The 21,894-nt window shown below is 43.0% G+C and overlaps 1 protein-coding gene across 2 annotated transcripts in view; it reads left to right on the top strand.

The window, feature by feature from the left end:
- The window catches only part of AFF1 (ALF transcription elongation factor 1), a 67,426-nt gene that overhangs the window by 23,635 nt on the left and 21,897 nt on the right, over window positions 1-21,894 (top strand). For both annotated transcript variants that reach the window (XM_077176992.1, XM_054633417.2), the window contains exons 3-7: window positions 27-1,007; window positions 19,331-19,375; window positions 20,375-20,461; window positions 21,059-21,095; window positions 21,468-21,519. In XM_077176992.1, the coding sequence (XP_077033107.1) occupies window positions 27-1,007; window positions 19,331-19,375; window positions 20,375-20,461; window positions 21,059-21,095; window positions 21,468-21,519 (1,202 nt within the window). The remainder of the gene's footprint in view (window positions 1-26; window positions 1,008-19,330; window positions 19,376-20,374; window positions 20,462-21,058; window positions 21,096-21,467; window positions 21,520-21,894) is intronic.

The following is a 21,894-nucleotide window of genomic DNA, read 5'->3' as shown; positions in this document are numbered from 1 at the left end:
TCCACCTCTTTGTTCTTCTGTTGCAGACTAATAAAGGAGATGAGTTGTCAAGCCGAATTCAGAACATGCTGGGCAATTATGAGGAGGTCAAGGAGTTCATGAGCAACAAATCTTGTCAAAACCTTATAGGGATTCCAAAGAGCGTTGCCCCTCAGTTTCCCCCCGGGCCGCCTGAGAAGGCCATCCGTACATTGCCATCTTCATTCCAGCACCTGACCCGCCGTCCACCCGTGGGACCCATGGTTGTACCCCCTCGTCCTCCAAGCCACTCCAGCCACTACCAAAAGGCACAGCCAGGGACAGAGCCAGCTTTGGGTTTGCACAGCAAGAGCCGCAGCTCAGCCAGCACTCGCAGCCACGGCCCGGAGCACAGCCGGGGTGGCCGGGACACGCAGGCAGGTTTTCCCCACAGCCACCATGGCAAGCCTGGCAGCGGGGAAGGTCGAGCTCACGGCCTGCAGGCCTCCCCTCTGGCGCTTTCCCCCTTCCTGCCATGTTTGTTGTCTTCTCCCGTGGCACCCCTGTCACCTCTACATTCCAGCCAGCATATCAATTCCAGGTCACAGAACAGCAGCAAAAGTCATGGGTCAACCTACAGTCAAACCAAATCATTACAGGACTTGGTGACGGGATCACAGGAGAAGGAAAGTCGGGACAGCCCAGCCGTTACCTTGACCAGCACCACTCAGCCTTCCTCTCAGACTTTTCCCCCTTCTTTGACATCAAAAGCCAGTGCAATGCAGCAGAAACCAACTGCCTATGTCAGACCCATGGATGGCCAAGATCAGGCACCATTTGAATCCCTGGAGCTCAAACCTCTCCTGGAGGAATACCATGAAGGACCCAATGACGATGTCTCAGATTTGAAGGCAAAAGTTAAAGCTGAACTATCCAAGTTGGAAACCCTCTCTGAGCCTAAGGAAGAGACTGATGAAGATCTGTCAGATTTGAAGGCAAAAGCCAAAGTAGAACTATCCAAATTCGAAACCCCTTCTGAGCCCATAGAGGTGAGTGCAATTTTTGTGATGTCTGTTGGAACAGGGTAAGTTTGGCTATGGGAGAACAGGTCATCAAACAGCAGTGACTGCCAGAAGCAGGGATGACTGTGTGTGTTTGGAAGGTGCATTTTGAGGTTGACCTGGGTGTAAGATACCTGTTTGAATGGTCAAAATGTGACACTTCCTGTGATTTTTCTGTTGTTTTCTCAGTGAGGCTACAGCAGGTTTTATGGTTCAAACCCGCCTTTGTGCCCATAATTTTTGTTTTCCTCTAAGGCTTGTTGAAAAGAAAGGGGAAATGATATGGTGAGAAGATCAAGTGCAGAGTGTTAGGACTCTGAGTGGTGGGTGGAGGCCCCAAATCCTCACTGAATATGGACAGCCAGCAGTGCAGTGGATTCTGAGGTCACCTGGGTTTTGTGACTGTGAACAGCACAGATTCTCCTCTGTAAGTTAGTAAAATCTCACTGTAGACCCACGGGAAAGCATGACTTGATATTGCAAGTTTCCTTGTTGTACTCCATCTGTTTTTGCTGACCCAATGCCACCCCTCTGATTTGTCATGTGGGATGGAGGCAGAAAGCAGGTAAAGCAGTGGGAGAGGAAGAGCAACATTGTACATGTGTTGTTCAGCAAATGCAGCTCCTTTTCCTGTGCCCTTTGAAGCCCAGTTTCGGCTGTGCCAAGGGACCTGCACGCTGACTCTGCCTGCCTTGGGACTTGGCCTCCTGTGAGCTCAAAGGCACTTGGTCCCCTGGTACATTTTGGGGATTTTTGTGCTCATCCTTCAGCCCTGATGTTATTGCTAGGCCCTATGGGATGTAGGATCCCATGGTCCTAAGGCAGCTGAGCAAGGAGAGATTGTTCAGAGATTGTTTCAAATTGTATTTTGCCACCTCTGTAATGAAAAGAAAGAGTGTGGGTGCAGTCTGTTTTTCATGGAAAAGGGTGTGGATCAGCTGCAAATGGCTGTAGGCAGTATCTTGTGGGAAATGAGAGGAAACTGTCAAAATGACATTGCTGAGAAGTTGTGAAAATACTTTCATGCTGAGAGACTATTTGCTACCAAGTGGGTTTGGCATTGCACATCACACCTCAAAACAGGAAGTTCACTGAGGTCACATTACCTTATTTGCTTAACCAGATTTTACTCCTGGCAGAGAAAGAAAGCAGTGCAGGGCATCACCTTCCACATTATCTGAATGTCTCATCTTTATTATTGTCTTATCTCTTTTCCCATCCCCATGCTTCTTCTGTCATCTCATGTAACTCTGGTTTAATCTGGATTTTGATAGGGCAGCATTAGATATGATGCTGTGTGCTGAATGAGACCTTTTTCTCACTTTCTGTTGAGCACATGAGTCTGAGTCCAAATGGCCATGAAAATCCTACAGTTGCCAGTGCAGGAGTAGCATTGCTCATGCTCCTTCTGTTTCATCTGTGGCAAAGTAAGAACACAGTAAAAAGGGAATTGAAGATAATAAAAAAAAAGCTTTTGCACAAGCCAGGACCCTGGTTTTAATTATATGCTTAGTCCATTTTGAAGCTGATAGAGGAACCTTTTTTGTGAATATGCTGAATGATCCTGCTTTGCAGAAGGGATCTTTAGGCTGTGGCCCCTGATTGTTTTCTGTGCCTAGGCAGGCAGGAATACAGGCATTTTGGATAATGGCTCTGTAAGCTCTAGTGAAAAATACATTACTTTGATTTCTGCTTTTTTTCAGTCTTGTCATTGTCACATTTGCTTACCTCTGTTTGGTCTCAATGATGAACATCTCTTTGATAATAGAGCCCTCCAGGGCTGAAGCCTGGAGGGACAAGAGGGGGAAACAGTGAGGTGGCACCCCTGGGTATATGACCTGTGTGCTGGATGTCCTGTACAAGAGAGGCTGCTTGGGGGTCTGTTGGTGGAAGGTTGTCCCCCTCTTTAGTTCTTGATGAAACAGGAGCTGTGGGAAGGCTCCTGCCCTGCAATGACCCTGGCAGTGAATGGTTCTAGACTAGCAGAAACTCTGCTGCTCTTCCCTCCTCTTCCCTGGACTGTTTGGCCCCAGCTTACTGAGCAGCCACATGCCAAATACAGTTTTTCCTGTGATCTCCCTCGACATGACTTAGGAAAGCCATTTCCTCAACATGTGTTCTGGTTAATTGAATTTCTAAGGCATGTTTCACCTGCAGCTGTGAATTCATTATTGACAGCTCCTGCTCCTGGGAACACTGAAAAGTTCAGCCTTCCAGGCCAAATAGACACACAGTTTCACTGCAGAGTGAATGAATCCACAGTGGATAACAGTGCAGTGACTCACTTTGCATTCACAGAGACACTGAACAGCTCTTTCCCCTCTTCCCCAAATCAAAGCCTTCACTTTCAAATGTCATCATTGTTCCTTCAAGGCATTTTCCCAAATTTGTTGTGAGAAGGCTTAAAAATATAGCACAAATGAAGAAGCTTGGATGTATCCTACTCTTCATGTGTCAGGTTTTTTCTCTTCTCCAGCACCTAAACAAAGATGCTTTTAAAGCCATTCTCCCTCTCCATGTCTCTAGGAGGGCTGCAGCACCAACAAAGACCCTTGTATTGCCTCCATTGACACAGACTGTGATGTGTGAAAGGAATCAGTTTGACAGCAAGGGAAGAAGCAGCCAGGCTGTTTTGAGGGAGAGTGTTTATAAATCCTCAAGCGTTGTTAAGGGCATAGTGTATGGAGGAATGTACAGCCCTTGATGCTGATTGAAGGTTTGGCTTTGTTTTCCCAAAAATTTTGGGGGTGTTTTGGGCATGGGTCCTTCTACCTGGTGTAATGAGGCCTCATCAGGCTCTCCTGCCTGTGAACTGGGAAGCAAAAAGGGAAGCAGCCAATTTAGAGCTCCTAAACAACAATGAAGCAGCCCAGATGTGTTAAATCATTTTGGTAACACTGTATTATCCTTGTGCTCAAGTTGCTGTCATTGAGCTGTTTTCCTCAGTAAACATTTATCAAGGTTCACCAATTAAAATGTGGTTGTTATATAGTAAATAGGAATTACTAAATACCTACGAAGATGTTTGAATGGCAAATACATAAAAAGTCTGGTTTTGGACTTCTCTTCATGGCACTTGAGGTTTTCTACCGGCAGAAGCTGTCAGGTGAACCCTGTAAAGTAGAAATAAATATATTGTTTTAATTCTGCATCCTTTCAAAATGAAAATCTTTAAAGACATATGTAGCACTGTTGGCCTTATGTAATGAATACACAGTAGTCAGCATTAAGCTACTGTCATCTTTCTCTAATCTTTTATGTATTTCTCATTTACCGAATAGAAGGGAGATTGTGCTTTGTTTGGGTTTTTTTTTCCCTTACCCCTTGTAGTCCTTTTTTGACTATTTTATTTTCCTTGCTTTGCACCAAGACAGGCAACAAGGTGTTACTTCTGTGTCGCCTCTGCAGCCTTTTTATAATCAGAAGTGCCTCAGGTGATGGGAGAAGGGTTTCCATGCTTCCCCACAGCCATTGTGTCAATTTGTCTTGCTGCTGGTGTGTGACTGCTAAAGAAGCAGATCAAATATGAATGAGAATTGTTACTTTTTCTGACTGGTTTGGATAAGAAAAGTTTTAAAGGTAAAAAAAGTAAACCTCAATCTCACCATGAGAACTGAAGCTGTCATTCTTTGTAGGCTTCCCTAACAACTTGCATGTAAACATCTGAAGCTGTGCCATACAATGCCTTTCTCACGATGGGCGATGTGGTGTAAGCAGAAATGAATTGCAGCAGAGGAGGGTTTACTGTGGGATTCTCTGCTGCTCATTGTCATACCAAGTGCCCAAAGACAAATCCTTTCACTTGAGTCTTCCCCATGTTCCCTTTTGGCTCTCAGAAGTGAAAGCAGTTGGTACTTTTTATGCTCTTACATTATCGTATTGTCTTGTTCCCCTCAGTCTCTGGGTTGCAGGTACATCCATAGGCAATTGATTGCTGCCCCTTGGGATGGTTGCATGGACCACAGGCAGTCTAGGGGTTTGACTAGTGGTTATGAGGTCGGGATAGCACACAGCTTTTGCATTTTTAAATGCATAAACACATTTTGGCTTCTCTTGTTTTTCCCTCACATGATGAGCATGCAATATCTTAGGAGAAGTCAGAGTCAATCCCAGTTGACAGGAAAGAATTGTATGTCAGTGCTGTGTTTTGTTTGGGTTTTTCAGCTAAACCAAGCCAGAGCGTGCGGGTGTAGTTATGTAAACAGAAAAAGCTACTTGTATTTGATTTAATAGGTCAGTCCCACTGGATGCAAAAGAGGATTTTCCCTTGTGTGCATCTCCTTTGGAAGAAGCCACATTTTCTATCCAGGCTGGAAATAAACCAGCAATAAAATGCCAAAGCAGCTCTGATGGCTCACGCGAATCATCCTCCACCAACCTCTCTGTAGATTTCTGAAACTCTCCGTGCTCTTTCTTGCACTAGTGGAAAGTGCCAAAGGGACAGATGTTGCCAATTTGAACCGTACAGGGGGAAGGCAAATATTGCTAAGCAACCGAGTGCTTGAGAGAATTTTTCGGAGAGGAGCCAAGGGAGTTATGTCTGGGAGCGCCTGCAGCTTCTCATGGCTCGGTGTGAGGGAAGAGATTAAAAGTTCTTTCCTGTCAGGGCTGACGCTGCCAGCACAAAAGACACCATAACCTATTGACACTGATTAGGGCTGACAAGGCAATGTATGAAAACAGGAAATCTGCCCTGCCATGTGGGAAGGCAGTAAGACATGTTCAGAGAGGTAAGTGCAGCACACAGCCGGTGCCAGGGTGGGGTCAGCAGTTGGCTTCAGCGGGACCAGGTGGAACCCAGGCAGGCACCCAGCCCCGTGAAGTCCAGTGGAGGCCGTGTCTGCCTTTCACATCTGACTGGGAGCAGGTCGCTGAAGGATGGGCTGGCAGGGAGAGGGGAGTGTTTCCAGTGAGTCCTGTAATAATTGCAGGCTGCCTCAGGTAGATGGAATTAACTTCTCTAGTTACTGAAGGATGAAAAAAGCTTATAAACCAGGCAAGTCTTAAAACACCTGTGTGTGGTTGTGCTTCTCCCTGGCCAAGCAGTACTTCATGGGTAAGTGCCAGCCTGGAGGTCTTTGCTTTGGTGGTCACAAATGCCACTGGAGATGTTTCCTCAGAGAGTGAATATGCCTGTTTCAAGCCTCTGAATTATTTTGGCTGTAGACTCCTGGTTCAAGAGATGTGTTTTCAGGAATGAAACACAAGATTTATCTTCCTACATTGGTCATCACATTAGCACTCTCCTAATGCTACTTTGAGCACCTCCTGGACTTTGATCTGATTCTTTGCTTTGTTTGAGTGTAGGAAAACGTTTAGCTAGCATGTGCTTTGTGTTGTATTTCTTACTTTATGGGAGTTTTTGTTACTGGTTACCAATGAGCCTCGGTGGAAGTGGCATTTTGCAGCTTAAGGATGCTCCATAGAAGTATGGGTCAGCACATGATGTGGGTTATGACAAGTCTGGTGGTACTGCCTTTGCTTCTCGGGCACTGCTCGCAGTGCTCTTGCCCCACGTGGGTGCTGCAGCAGGAAGGTGCCTCACTGAGGTGTTGGTCAGCTCTATGGTTTTCAGTGAGCACCAGCATCAAGGGGAGAGGAGTTCCCCTGCTGTTTGTATGAGCTGGTACAGTCCTGCTTGGAGAAGAGCTTCTGATGGCCCTGGATAGGGCATGAGATTGCCAGAGCTCACCAAAGCTTGACTACAGCAATGGTAATTTTTGAAAAGAAGTCAGCAAGTAGTAGTGTTCCTGCCCTGGCACAATACTCAGTGCAATCTCTTTTTACATGAGTTATGCCTCTCTTATTTGTTTCCTTGTGTTGTTATTCTGTGCTTTGAAGTTTTAGGTCTCATTTTTCATTTTCTCTGATGTCTAACAATGTTGCTGTCTGAATTATCTTTAACATCCTTCTCCCTTCCAAGCTTTAGATGCCAGTTTTTATCTTCATAATGATGAGCATTTATTACTTAGACAATAAAATAGAGCTGTATTGTTTTAAGCCAGCAGAATATTTTAATTCCCTGTTGGAAAAGGTGATACTCCTAATTGTTTGATCTCCTGCTTTTTGACACACCAATTTCTCCTCCAAACTGCTTTAGCAGCGTAGCATTTTCTTGCCAATTTGTTCTGTGGGTCAAATGGTTCATAAATGTCATTAGATATTGAGATGCTGTTTTTGCATGCATTCAGGGGTATCTTGGCAGTCCATTATACTCCAAGCAAAAGGTCTGGGTGCATTCCCAGAGAGGCTCTGCCATCAGCCCAGCTTCCTTTGCATGCGCCCAGCCACAGGGAGACAAACTGCAGTGGGCATCGCTTTGTGCTCATTTCAGACCCAGCAAGGGCTGGATGCTGGGAAGTTTCCTCTGTCCCCTCCTTTCCCACTGCCTCCTTCATCTCATAAAAGATACTCTGGCCTTCTATGAGTCCCTCCTTTCCAGGATACTGAATTCAACCACTTTGGCCTTTCTGCCTATTCTTCAGATGGAGCTTTTCTGGAATCAAAGGAGGAAGGAACAAGGGTGATGTTTGCTTTGGCTGCTAAGGAAATAGAGCTCAATAGTACTTGGCTTATAGAATAATTTTTAACCAGTTACGAAACTTGACCTAAACTCCCGTTACTTACAGAAACTCCAGTTTAGGTGACTTGTTCAAATGTGTACTTTCCTTTGAAGACAAACAGTAACTTTTGCTATTCAAGAGATTGCTGTGTAGCTTAGGTTATGCCACAGTCAGAAATGTTATCTTGGCTGGCTGACTAAGCTTCACTAAGTGAAAAGAAAAAATTGACCATTAAAAAACCCAAAAAACCTACTTAAAGTTTTCAGATCTTCTTCATTGCTCAAAGTTAGAAAGAATAGCAACAACATAGCAATATTTATTTTTTTCCTTTTCTTGAGAGATGAGAGAATTCAGTTTCTGTGTCAGCTAATTTTAAGAGCTTTTGTCTTGAATTAGAGCCTAAATGCAAGTATTTGTTTTAATACACTATTGAATTGAAAGCACCCCCAAGGAGAGAAGTGAGTGAGCACGTCCCCATGCTTTTTAAGGTTAACTGCTGTATGTGTTTACAAGTATATTTCTGTGTCTGTAGAATGAGCACACTGGCAGAGTGACTGAGCATTTTACAAGTTTGTTGTAAAATAAACAGTGTGTGGAATGATTCCTTATTAACTCTGTGGTATCTATTTCTTCTAAAGCTTATATTTTTTAACTTGGTTTAAGAACATTAGTTTTTTTAAACATGACTTATGCATGTTGTGTTTTGAATAGCAGTGGCTTGTGAAGAATGCTAGAGGTTTAGGAGGATATAGGATGAATTCATGTAACAGGAGACAAAGTTATGTTAGATTCAACCTATTCGTCCTCAGACAAGGAATACTTTGGTTTCTTTCATCAGCCTGTCAGCTTACTGCTGTTCAGAACAAGTTGTAATTCAGACTTGGCTGGACACCATCTGTTCTCTAGAGGTGAAAGGTATTGGTATATTCAGCCTCAATGTTTTCACTTGAAGTAGGCATTTTACTGAAGGTGCTCTTGGGCTGTCACATTGCTTGTCTGCACTTTTGCTTTGTTAATCCTTGGCTGTGTGTGCTGAAGGAATGCCATCTGTGCTTTACCAGTGCAAAGGACATCCCTTGCCTCCTTGGTGCAGGTCAGCTCCATTCCTGCCCCATTTTGCCAACACAGTATTGATGTTACCACAATAATATTGCACATTTTTTCATAATGAAAGCAAGAGGAGAAGCAGTGTGGTATTTATTTTTCTGTTTGCTATGGTAGCAGTAACCCCTTGGGTATGTCCTACCCTTCCTTTAGACATTTCCTCAGAGCCTTCTGTGGTGCACACGTAGGGAAATGCTTGTCCAGCTTTCAGGAGTCTAAGGATTGCATGTGAAACTATAACAATGTGGAGACATTGCCTGAGAGGACATAAAAGTCACATGACACAAAGGTGGTGAGCCCTATCCATCACAGTGACAAATTATGAACCTGCCTGCTCACATCCCTGAGGTATTTTAAATTATTTGAGTGTTTTGCCATTGGTTCATGGGAACTTTTCACAAACATTGGCATCATTTGAGCAATTATGTATGAAGGAAATTATGGGCAGTGAAATAGTGATACAGAAAATCTGGAAATGTTTGTAGTCTTCTCCAGTTTGTTGTCCCTAGGATGCATCAGGAAAAGATGGAGAAAGCTTTTCCTTAGGCAGAGGTTGGTTGGTGTCTTGGTACTTCTTGTAACCATCTCTCCTTGCTTGGATTTTAATTCCAAGCCATTCAGACAGTATGTTAAATAAGCAAAAAAGCCATTTCTTCCCTCCAAATTATACAAACAAGGAAAGAAACAGAGAACTGATCCTCTCCCATCCTCTCAGCATTGCTTTGTTTTCTGATAGCTTTTTGAGCCTGGGAGGTTCATGGCCTGTAGCCTTCCTATTACACCTGAGTGACAAGGATCACTTCTCAAGTGCCACCAGGTATGTTAGCTCCTGCTTTGCTTGGCTGCAGGTAAAAACTGTGTGTGACAGCTCTGCAGTGTGCAAGCCTGGCCATAAGGAATTTCTGGGACTTGGGGAACACTGTCTGCAGCCTTTAATGCAGAGTTTAGGGAATGATAAAAATGATAAAAGTGTTTGAATCACAACAAAGGCAAGTGTCTTCTATATACAGATTTAAAATATTGTGGACTGGTTGTTCTAGGCACAGCATAAGCAAAGAAGGTTCTTGAAGGCTCAGTCCAGCCCTGGCCTCTGTTCCCACCTGGCAAACAAGCTCAGGGTGCTGTGAGCTTTTTGCTGAGTGCACAAAGCTGTTTTCTGAGGAGAGGATGAAAGTGTCTGTGTGTGCTCAGCTGAGTAATAACAAACTTCTCCTGGGAGCAGACTGTGTCAACCTTGGATGCTGCTTTTACAGCTGAAAGTGTGAGTTAAGCTGCTTCCAAGTTAGGCTACTGTCAGTTACCTGGTCACTCTGTTTAGCATACAAAATTGAAGAGTGACCAGGTAACTGGTGGACAGGACTTGCTTTGGTTTCCCATTGTCTTTAACAAGACAGGGAGCTTCCAAGGGACTTTTCCAATATTTGTCTTGAGGAAGATAACTTTCATCTGTGTAGACATGATAATGGTGATAATAATAAGGCACCTTGCTGTTCCATCCACAAAACATAAAATCTAGAAATAGGGTTTTTTTAATTTAGTTCAGTTATAAAACAATAGTGATAGTTGCCTTTGCAAGCAAAAGGATATCCTGCTATTTTTTCCCTTGCAAGTTAAGTTCCTTGGTTTGGAAGCATTTAAAGATATTTCTTCCATTTGCATTAAAGTTTAAAAATAGCATGTAGGCTCTTTCTGAGTTAAGAACTTCATTTTCTCAGGGAGAGAGATACAATTCCTATCCTTTCAACACATGTGTTTTCTTCTCTTTTTTCCTTTGGGAATACCATCCTTAGATGTACTAACAAGCATCCCTTTATTCATGTCCCTCCCACTTGCCTTCTCCTTTGATGCCCTGGTCCTGGTGACTGATGCCTTTTAGCTCCCCCCAGGCTGTGTGCTCTGTCCCAAGCAACAGCAGAGATGTGCTGGGTGCTGGCAGGGGACTGGTAATGTTGCTCCAGGCTCCAGCCTGCCTCTTCAATTTGTTTTATTTCCCAAACTTTTATTGGCAGTGTTGGTAATGCAGGGAGGAGCTGAGGGTGCTTTCAAACAGCTGGGAGAGCCTGCATCTCCAGGTCTTGTTTACTGAGTCTTTAAGGGGAGGTGCACCAAGTGCCACCACTGCCATCATAAATCTAACTCTGCTTGTTTTCCAAGGGGAAAGTGGTCTTTGGAAATAGAAAGCATTTCTGAGAGACAGCAGCAGTTAATTAACTGAAGTGATCCTCAGAGCCACAGGATACCTCTCACCACCAAAAGCTCCAATTTCCTTGATGGTCTTAACAAGCACAGTTATTATTTTCTTATCTTTTGTTGTTTCAGCTGCAGTGACTGGCTTTTTTCTGGAGTAGGCTAGAGTCAGGCTACTCAAAATGCTGTAAAAGTATATCTATGAGCATAAATTGCAATGAGGTGGTACTGGACATGAGAAAATACTTGAAACAGTGGCTTTCTGCTCTCACTCAAATGCTTCCATTGAAAGAAAATTGTGCATTCATTCTGCAGGGAACAAGGGTGCACAACCTGGGCCTTTTATGGACACAATACTTACAGATTCACATAAAGCAGTATTAAAAATTATTTACTGGAGAGACCTTAAGGGGACAGTAGGTAAGAAAGTTTTGTGGCATCAAGGGGTCAGAACTAGACTTTTGAGAGCTACTGTACAGATGGTCATTGCAGTGGAGAGGTGCTCTTGTGTGGAGGCTCTTCATGCAGAGCAATTTGCTAGAGAGAGAATCAGCCTTGGCTGGAGTCCTGGTCTGCATGGCAATGTACAGGTGATGCTGCACTTAACTTCCATGCTTACTTTGCTTGGATTTCAGTTATATTATTGTTATTAGATGGAGGCTAACAAGAGATGCACAAATTTTTGTCAGCAGCTCAGGATTTGTAACGAATCCTTCATTAAAACATATCAACAGTCTGTTCCCCCAGGACACAACCCCCTTGGCTGCTTCAGTCAAAGAAAGACAAAACAGCAATTTGTTTTTCTTATGCTGTTTGAACACAAGGAGGCCCGAGTATTTATTTTTGGATTGAGCAAAATAATCCATCTCAGGGTTAGAAAAGTGTGTAAAACCTTTAAAGAATGTTTTATTTCCTGCAGGCACCCACACAGGACAGGACAGTGCAACCATTGTTTGCTGAGTATTTTGATGTAAAATGCTTAAATTGCCAGGATCATTCAGTGTCAGCTGAAGAAAGCTCATGGGAATGGTTTGATTTATTTTCAAACCTGGGACGAGGGCAGTGACAGGCTGGAGCTGCTCTCTTCACTTGGAGCTGGGCTGCTGAGTTGAGGTGTGGGCAGCAGCAGAAGAGAAGGTGGTGTGGCATTTTTCTAGTGGAATAACTTTGGTGTTGCTTTGGAAAAGAGAGTTGTGGACTCAAAGGAGTTAAGTGTGCTTGTGGAACTGTCCACAGGGAACTTGGCTACAGGAGAGCTGCTGGTGAAACCCTGGTGCCCACAGAGGACCTGAAATAGAACCCAGAGAAATTATTCTAGAAGGCTCCTGTGGACTCTGACTGGTAGATTGGATTTGTAGTCTACAATGAAGTCTTGTGATGTCAAGCAAGCAGCATAGACACAAATGAGAAAACAAATGCTTTTATAGTGTAATTTCAAAGACTTTATCTGGCTGGATAAGACAGAATCCTTCTGTACATGTCTGTAGTGCCTCAGCATTGCTTTAGTGTGCATATAGCAAAAAGCATAAATAGGTTTTGGTTGTCATGAACTCCACAAGTGGAACTTAGCACTGGAAGCAATGTCAAGCAGATCTACTTCAGCTTTGCTTTGATTTGCTGGAATTATTCCAGTCTCACTCTGTGAGGTTGAAGAACTAGACTGGTGAGAGGGGAGACCCAGGATATGTTGCTTGTTGCTGCTCATTGTCCATAGCTTAACCCACCCATCTGGCTGCCTGAAGCTGGCACAAAGCTCAAATAAGTGCATCCCCCAACATGTATTTCTTACAGCTGCTGCAGTGGGTGCTACCTTGTTACTGCTTTCCACAAAGAGAATCTGATATAAGGTTTTTGTAAAACTTCAGCTATTTCAATTTTATTTGTGTTTAATTTTGTCTTTTCGTCCTTTTGTATTCTACCTTATGTTTGGGGTTTTTTTTTGTTGTTGTGGTTGTCATGTTTCTGTTGAAATGGAGTGAGCTTTCTTCTTCTGTGCCAAAAATGATGTGCCTTGCAGTAATTTCTCCTGTGAAAATTAATCCTAGTCTTGGGCAACCTGCTGAGAAAATTGCTTTCCCTTCTCACAGATTTGTTGTTCTGTGACAGCAGCTTCCTGAATTTTCTGGAACAGCTCAAGCTGCTGTTAAAGGGACTCTGCTGCCAAATAGTACCTCTATGTTATTTTACAGTAGTAATGAAACCTCAGACAATATTCCCTGTAATAAAATGGCCTTTAAAATCTGTAGCCATAGTTTATGAAGTCAGTCATTAAGTCCATACTGAGCTCCATATGATTTGAGATTTTAAACAAATTATGTCTATAAAGGTTTCATTACAGTAATTTAAGTCCCTTTTTGTTGTATATTTCTGAAATGTTTTTGAGCTTAATAGAAAAATAGCACCAAGGAAAACCTAAATATATGCAAGTATTCCCACACTTGCATATGAGGGAGGTGTGAAGTCAAGGAAGGGATGGTCTCATCCCTAAAATACAGTTTGCTTTTAAGTGTTTGCACACACTTTAGCCTGATTTGTTATTGATTTAATCCAAAGCTCACAGGCAACAGTGCAAAGACTTACACTTGTAAGCTTTAGCTCAAACTCCACCTATTTCCTTTTAAAAGCACTAATACTTTTTGCATGAGCTTTAAAAGGGAAACAAGCAAAACCCCAAATCCCTACAATTTCTTAACATGAAAGAAATCAGAAGAAAATCTTGTGTTGACTATCTGCCTGCATCTTTCTTAGTTGACACAAGTTTGATGGTTTTGTTAGCTTTTCATCCCTGTTTCCCCTGTGTAGTCACTTCTCCAGTGGTTTGCAGGGTTTTTCTTAGTTACAGCAGCTGCAGCAGTGATGTTTTCCCAGGTTCACCCAAGTGGCTGTTGATGCCAGAGCTGAGGAAGTTGTGTTTTGTTAGAAGAGTTGGGTGCTGATGGAATCTTTGGGCTGGAAGTGAAAGTGTGGTTTTATGCCTCAGGGAGCTGTTGTGGTTACTAAGTTTCACCAGGATGTGCTTCAAAACCAAGTAATTTTCTATTGTTTCCAATCCATACAAGCAATTAAAATATCCCTGATCCATAGCTCAGGGGATACAAGGCCATGGACTGGGCTAGTGCACATGGGAAAATACCAGGTTGCACATGTGTGCTTTCTAGGGAACAGAAAATTTGCTGGTAGCAAAGCATACATTGATTGCATGACAGATTTTCTTTGTCTTTTTCTCATAATCTAAAATACCTACTTCATAAAGGTTTATAAATTATTATTTTCTAGTTATGGGCTATTTAGCAATTATTTTCTAGCAAATATTGGGTACAATATAAGAGGTGTTACAGATTTGTAAAATGAAAATAGTTCTAGGACTTATGTTCTGTGATATGGAACACTTAAATGGCCTTTGGCAGAGAATCTGCTTGGTGTCTGGTGTTCCTCAAGATGGTGTGTGAAAGCCTTTATGAATTTTCATGTTTATGTATTTGTGTCAATCAACAATATGGTTTGATCTTCAAGCTTTGGCAGCCTCTTTCAATACATGGCAGAACATTATTGCATCCGTCATCAGGATTAGTAGAGGCTTGGTTAAAATATGCCTTGTCTCTTGTTGGCTGGGGCATTTTGGAAACATGCCCTGTGTGTGTCCATCTTGCATCTGTCTGAAGCACAGAGAGGATGGATTTTTAACTGCACAAAAATACAGGTGGGAAGTTGCTTTGGAGAGTAAGTGTGCTTGCTATCACTAGCGTGACTTGTGTGCGAGGAGGAGAAAGCATCTAATGTGCAAAATCTCCTGCTCTGACTGGCTCAGCACAGATGGGTGAAGTGAGGACAGGATGGTAGGTTTCAGTCTGATTTTTGTCCTGCCTGGTGGTTTCAAATTAAGCCTTCATGCAGTGAAGTATGCAGTTTTGTGGTCTTCATTGCATTCAAGTGGCAATGACTGTGCACTTTCATGAAAAAATAAATTTAAAACTAGATAATCTTATTCAAATATATTAAAGCATAGTATTAAATGGGAAGCAGCTGAAAATGTGATTGGTTTGTTTGTTTGGGTTTTGAGAGCTGGCAACCTTCTCTGCTGATAGTTGCAGGGGCAAAGCTCTCATTAGGAAACAAAGAAAACCTGACAGCAGAATGAAGGGCATGGAACTCATAATTGGCTTTTCTCATTGTTGCTGCACCACTTGCTTGGGCTTTGTTGGTGCTAATAACTCAGTCTGAGATCAGGCAAAGAGCTGGCATGCTTGAGCTCTACACACACACACATTTCAGTTTTAATTAGGAGGAGATACCAGGAATGCACTCACTCGTGCTGTAGCTGTTCCTCTCCTACACTGCCTGGGTACCTGCAGCACCAGTTTCACTTAAGATGGAGATGGAGAAACAAGGGGCTTGTTTGTGCACAGGATGTCAGGAGGCAGCTCCAAATGGGCTGTGACAGCAGAGGCTTGCAAATAGCAGGGATAAGCAGTGGGGTGGAAATTACTGAGATGAGAAGGAACAGAAAGGTCTGCGACACCTTAACGCTTGCCTGAGAGGCTGCCTGTATCTGTTCCAGTTAATGCCTGCTCCAGACCTCCTGTCCCTGTCCTTGCACACTCTGTGTGCTCTGACTGCCCCTGGCCTTGTCTGAGCCCACACATCTCAGCGGTGTCACACGGTGGCTTCTGAAATAATGCACGCCCAACTCTCTCTGAGGGGTGATTTTTTTGACATCTTGCTTGGAACTCCTCTGGCACAGCCTCCTGATGAGGCAAGCTATTTAAAGACCAGGGAGAAAGCCTCAGCCCCCTTCTTCCACACACGAGAGCCATACGGTCCTTCAGCTCCACTTGGCACATGTGACAGAGTGGGATGAAAGTGTGTGCTGTAATTTTTAATGGAATATCTTTTAAAATAGAAATAACCTTAGAAGCTCTCTAACCCCATCTTCATTACAAAAAAAACCCCACAAAACCAAAACTCAAAACTACCACTGCTTATTCTTTTTAGTATCTCTGGCCCAGAAAGTATCACGGCCAGTGGGGCATCTCTTTTGTGTGCCTAGTGGTTCCTTAGGCAGTTTAGTTTGGGTTTGATTTTTAGTTTATTATCATGATTTCCTTATTTATTCCCTAACAGAGCAGAGCGAGGCTCGGGGTGTGAGTTCATGACAGTGTGTGGATTTTGGAATTGCTCATGAGGAGAGGACATGGAAGTATTTCTGAGAGTTTCATCACACACTTGCTATGCAGTGTGAATTGAGTGCCTGTGCAGATTTTAAATTGTTTTCTAAATTAAGAGCTCCCTCTCTTCTTTTGTGGGTATGTGCACCTGTGCATTTCTGCATGCCTGTTGTAGTAAAAACAGACTAATTCCTCAAGTAACTTCTAGGGCTTCTTATGTTTGTGTAGATGCTTGAAATTATTTTAGCCTGAAGTCCTTTTCAGTTCATGATCAAAGTCGTAATGAATCCTTCAGGGGCTGTTTTCCTTTTTTTACTTTTAAATCAGTATTCTTATTAATATTATTAGTAATTAAATTAGTATTATTCCTGCAGGAACTAGCTGTTGTACAAGTACAGCATCAGTTTGGATGGGAACACTGGCTCTAAAACAGCATACCAAACCCAGCAAGCCAAAAATTCTGGATGTCCCATGATTGTGCTCGATCACAGCCATCAAAATATTTTGTAAGCGATGTTTGGAGGGGCCTGTGTCATTCCCAAACTGCAAGAGTGTGGATGTGGCATAAGGAAATCCAAGCTGGGGATTGTACAGATGTCAGTGTCAGACACCAAATATGCACCAGGCTTAACTGGAGTTGTCTGTCTGCACGTTACAGTGTTCCCAGGAAAGGCTGTAAAAGAGCTAGCAGGGATAGACAGCAATGTGGAATATTTGGTCTCCCACACCCACAGTCCTCAGTGGAGCTGAGCTCCTTTCAGGGATTTCTTTGGCTTTATGGCTTTGTAGCTCTTCCTGCAGCAGCATCGTATTTCTCCTTTCCCCTGAACCCTTCTCTTTCAGCTGACAAGGAGTGACAAGTTACCACCCTTGCTGCTGGGTGGTAATTGTGGTTTAATGGTGGTTTAGTGGTTTAACAAGCTGAAACACAGCCAAAATGTGACTTGAAGGAAAAAAAGCCCAACAAACAAAAGGGGGGAAAATATTCAGGATGCAGAAAAGCCTAGCTGCCCCAGGCACTGGATAGCTTTGTAAAAGATGAAGTGTCCTCAGTCCCTGGAGCTGGGATGGAGGGAAAGGGGGTGTGCCCCACAGCTTTGGGGGACAGGGACAGTCACAGTCCTACCTGAGAGCACAACCCACGTGCAGCTGACTCTGACCAGTTTTGGTGTGGTTTTGACCCTGTGCTTGTTCCAAATAATCTGTGACTGAAATCTCTAGAGCAATCATTTCACCATGTATTTGATTATGGTGTCCTAAAAAACCCAACAAAGACAGAGGTCCTTATGCTGCCAATGCAGACTTGTGTGGTGCTTGTTCAGTGTTGTGCGTTTGTTTTCCTTTAAATTCTGAGTCATGAGGAAGAAAGCGGTTTCTGCTGAGCCCCTGGACCTGTGAAGAACCAGTTACTGAACCCTTGGGGGTTATGATAAATCCTCCTGACAATTGCGCTATAAATACTCTGTGTATGTAAACCTGTATCAATGTCAAAGTCTTTTTAGACTCATCAGAAAGAACTCCAGGAAGGGGGATGTGGGTTGTTTGGCTGTTACAGTTATTCTCTTATTCTCAGGTTAATTGCATTCCACTCTGTCATCACTTGTCACCTCATAAAACTTAAGTTTCTGAAATGGGTGAAGTAAACTGACTTTGGCTTGTTGCAATCAATCCATTATAGAGAGAGTTTTGAAATACTTTGTCCAGGCAGGATCTTAATTTCTTACCAGTTTCGTGGGAAGTTTATTTCTATGGTGTTATCATGGGATTTCTCAGGAGTTTCTGAAGCATTTTGCAGAGGAGGATGCGAGTGAATGTGTCTGCTGTTCACCACTTACTGAATTAAGAAGTAAACTAGGCTGAGCTACTGGGTTAAGCCTGCTGAGAATAAAAAGAGGAAAAGGGGTGCCTTTTTTGGCACCATGAGTTATGAAGCATTGCAGTCTCTTGCCATGTGGTAGTTCCTTGCAGTTTGCCCTCCCTGTCCCCTCCTCCTGCCTGCTGTGGGACACATCTGCAGGCCTTGCTTTCATTTGTGTGACTAATCTGGCCATGCCTCAGCTTTCGTTTGTTTGGGTGTGTAAGGTCAGAAGCAGCTCTCCCTGTGTGATTGTCTGAAGAAATTCAAGGCTTTGTCAAATGAGCACTGCTTCAATGAGAGCTTTATGTAGACTCAGACAAATGAGGTTACAAGGAAAAAGCATTCCTCATCTCCTTTTCTCCTTCCAGTGTAAATAGTGCAGCATGTGGGAAACAGATGAGTGGACTTCCTGTGAAAGGGCCAAGGATGACAGTTTTGGACTTTATTGAAGTATTTGCCTGCATTGCTCTTTACTCTTTTCTAGGGAAGATCCTTCTGGTTGGGCATTGTAGCTCACTGTCCACTTTCTTAAATGTGAATAAATTCTTCCTGGCCTTTCCCTTTCAGCAATTACTCTGATGACTGAATGCTTCCATAGAATTTCTTGTTTATGGACAAGAAACTGATCTGGTGTGCATTTTGCTTGTTACAACTACTCAGCTCTTTGGTTGTTTTCTGTTTCAGCCTCCTTTAATGATATCAGTTAGGAAAGGACATGTAAATGACAGATACTTTTAAAACACATGCCTTGTTAGTAGAGAAGCTGATGTGTGGAAGGGAAGTGCTGTTCCCCATGGCTGGAGCACATCAGTGTGTGGAAGCACACATACCCTCCTAGAAGGGATACATTAGAAGCCTCTGCCATTAAAATTTGGGACTGGGCTTTTATAGTATCAAGTGATTGACTGTCAGATCTCTTCAGGCCAGCTGTGTCAGCTGAGCAGCTTTGGATAAGTTATTGGTAGTATCAGTAGAATGTTTGTTCCTTTATCAAGTACTTTACCAGGTCTACCACATCTTTATCTCACTATCAGTATGTTTAACTTTGGGATTGATGAGTCAGACTGGTTTCAGCTTTATTCAACACCAAAAGTCCTGTGATGCCCCCTTTTCCATTTACCACCAGTAGCTTTGCAAATACCATTTGCCATTGGTGGCATTGCTTGAGTCATTTTACCTCATTCCAGGCAGAGTGTCCTGGCGGAATCTGCAATCACCTCTGCCCAGGACTTGAAAATGAGGCATTTTAGAAGTGCATTATTAACTGTCCTTCTGATGGGGATTTTAATCCTGACTAGCATTTTATTACTGGTGGGCTTCGATGAAATTTGTTGAGCTGTTGGTAAGCAAATGTTCACTGAGTGTGTGCCTATCTCATGTCAGTTGGTAAAAAACCCAAGCAAATTCATGCTGCTTCTCTCTTTCTTCTTACAGCAAACCAACCCCATTGATGTGCAGTCCATTGAAGAAATTTTGAGGGTAGGTACTCTTAAATAATAGATCTCTGTCTTTGCTTAGATTTTGCATGCCTTAAGGTAATGGCTGGGGAAAAGATACCTCTCTGCTTCTGTTCACTCAGCAGATGTAGCTGTCACTAGTTTTGGGGTGTGCTGAGGAGAAGTAGAGATAAGAGTCAGCCTCGAATACAGCTGGAGTTGTAAGATCAGTCTTTCTATCAGTACAGAAGTCTAATACAGTCTGGTGCAGTTCAAGACTGACAAGTCATACGAGACAGCCAGAGCTACTCCTGCATCAAGTCAGGGGTTTGCCATTCCCAAGTGCCCTTCCTCCAAAGGCTCTGGAGAAGCTGCCTCGTGTCTGTGCTGCCAGCCCCAGCAGCGTGGCTCTGAGCAGGAACACACCTGTGTCCTTCTCACCTGCCTGGGCATGGCACTGCTGCTCCCTCACTGTAATTCCAGTCTGCTCATGCAGAGTAAAGCCAAGTCTGCAAGTCTGACCTTGTGTCAGAACTGCCTCTATGAGCAGCACAGGCTGTGGCTGAATCTCTTCCCTGTGCACAGTGTGAAAATGCCCTGGGATTCCCAAGCCAGTGGTGCTGATCCTGAGGAGAGGCTTCCTTGATGTCAAATGCTGTTCTGAGATGCTGAAGTCCTGGTGGAACAGTTTGGCTTCTGCAATTCACTTCCTGTGCAGTTGCTTGAGGTTACAAAATCCTGATGCCTCGATAGCTCTCCAGAAGCGCTGTTGGGGCAGTGTTTGAGCTGGAGGGGAGCTGCACACAGGTGCCCACTGGCTACTCCGTGCTGGTTGGGGTTGCAGCACAAGGACTCCTCCTAGAAGTCTGGCATCTTTTTGTGTTTCACCACGCATAGCCTGTGTTCTGGCCTGCTAGTAATGCATATCACTATTTTTGTAGCAGCCATGGGGAAACGTGCCCAAATGCATGAAGAGGTAGATCCAAATCTCTGTGCCTATCAGCAAAACTCCTGATAGCTGCTCCTCTCAATCTCTTTCCAGGAAATGACCCGCTCTTGGCCACCTCCCCTGACAGCTCTTAATACACCTACTAAAGCAGAGCCTTCCAAATTTCCATTCCCAACAAAGGTAAGATACCCTCTTTCTGCCAGTTCTTTTGATAAACAAGAAGAGAGCTTTCTGGCTCTTGCATGTGTTTCCATCCAATTTTGTCCCCCTTCTATAAGTAAGGGCTGTTAGGGGGTATTAGCTTCAGAAGTAGTCAGATAAATTAAAGCACAATGGGGGTGAATAAAAAGTGCTTCAGCAACTTAGACATTTGTTGTAACTGTGGTCTTCATATACAACTACTTTTGTGAGACATTTTAAGTATCTCTGCTGAAGCACAAAATGTATTTTATCTTTTTGTCAACAGAAATATTTGCTGACTGTGTTAAACAGACGTGCTTGGCAGATCTTATGAAATTTTAAAAATATTTCTTCAAGAATGCATATACCCCTAATGTGCCAACAACCAGTTTTTGGTGATAGTAGCACGTTATCATTTCTGTCCATGCTAAGCTATGTCAGGCCAGCTTAGACTATTGGACACTTTGACAAGCTACTTTATTATGAAATGTTTATTACAGTAAAGTAACACACGGAAAACAAATCATCGGTACATAACTCTTACAAGAGAGCTCATTTATTTTATTCTCAATTTGCACTTTGTCCTTTTTTTCCTAGGAATTGCAACCTGAAGGATCTGTAGCAAAGGATCAGAGTAAGTAGATAGCCAAAGGAAATACACACAATATGTTTATTGACAGATAGTTTTGTGTGTTGTGTGTTATACATGACATGTCAATTGATTGGCATTGATGAAGAGGTGTGATTTCCTGTGCTGTGTTGAACAGTGATGAATTTAGAAATGGCATAAGAGATTGTGTACATTCATTACCTAGACATTAAGGCAGCTGTTCATCAGAGGACAAATGGTATTTCATTAGGAAATCCCATTTGGAAGGATGAATAATCTGATGACAATTATGTTCCAGAAGAAAGTGATGAGTCTAATCTGGTGCTCAGAGAACATAGGATAAAATAGGCTACAAAGGAAGCAAATAAACCCAACCAATTCATTTTTGATTTCCAGAGCAGTATGGAGCACCTTCAGAAACGTTCCCAGGTTCTCAGCCAAGAACATCGTAAGTAACCAGACCCTGCCCACATCTCTACTGTGCAGTTAATTAAAGAACCTAAAGGAAAGAACTACATTTTGGGTTACTTGATGTTTCTGAAGATTAACGTTTTATCAGTCTGATTTTTCTAAGAAAACTTCCAATGCAGGGATTTTTTACCAACAGAAATATTATTGTTTCATGATGGAATGATAGAATCATTTAGGTTGGAAAAGACCTTTAAGATCACCCAGTCCAACTCTTAACCTGATGATACCAATGTACTTGTCATGATTAAAATGACTGTGTTAAAACCAAAACAAAAGTGAAGAAAAATCCCAATTATTAATGCACCAGATTAAAGGTATTTTGTTGTTTTTATCTGTGGCTATTTAACATCAC

This window comes from Agelaius phoeniceus, chromosome 4, assembly GCF_051311805.1.
Source record: "Agelaius phoeniceus isolate bAgePho1 chromosome 4, bAgePho1.hap1, whole genome shotgun sequence".
Lineage (NCBI taxonomy): Eukaryota > Metazoa > Chordata > Aves > Passeriformes > Icteridae > Agelaius > Agelaius phoeniceus.
This window is presented reverse-complemented; position numbering and strand designations above follow the sequence as displayed.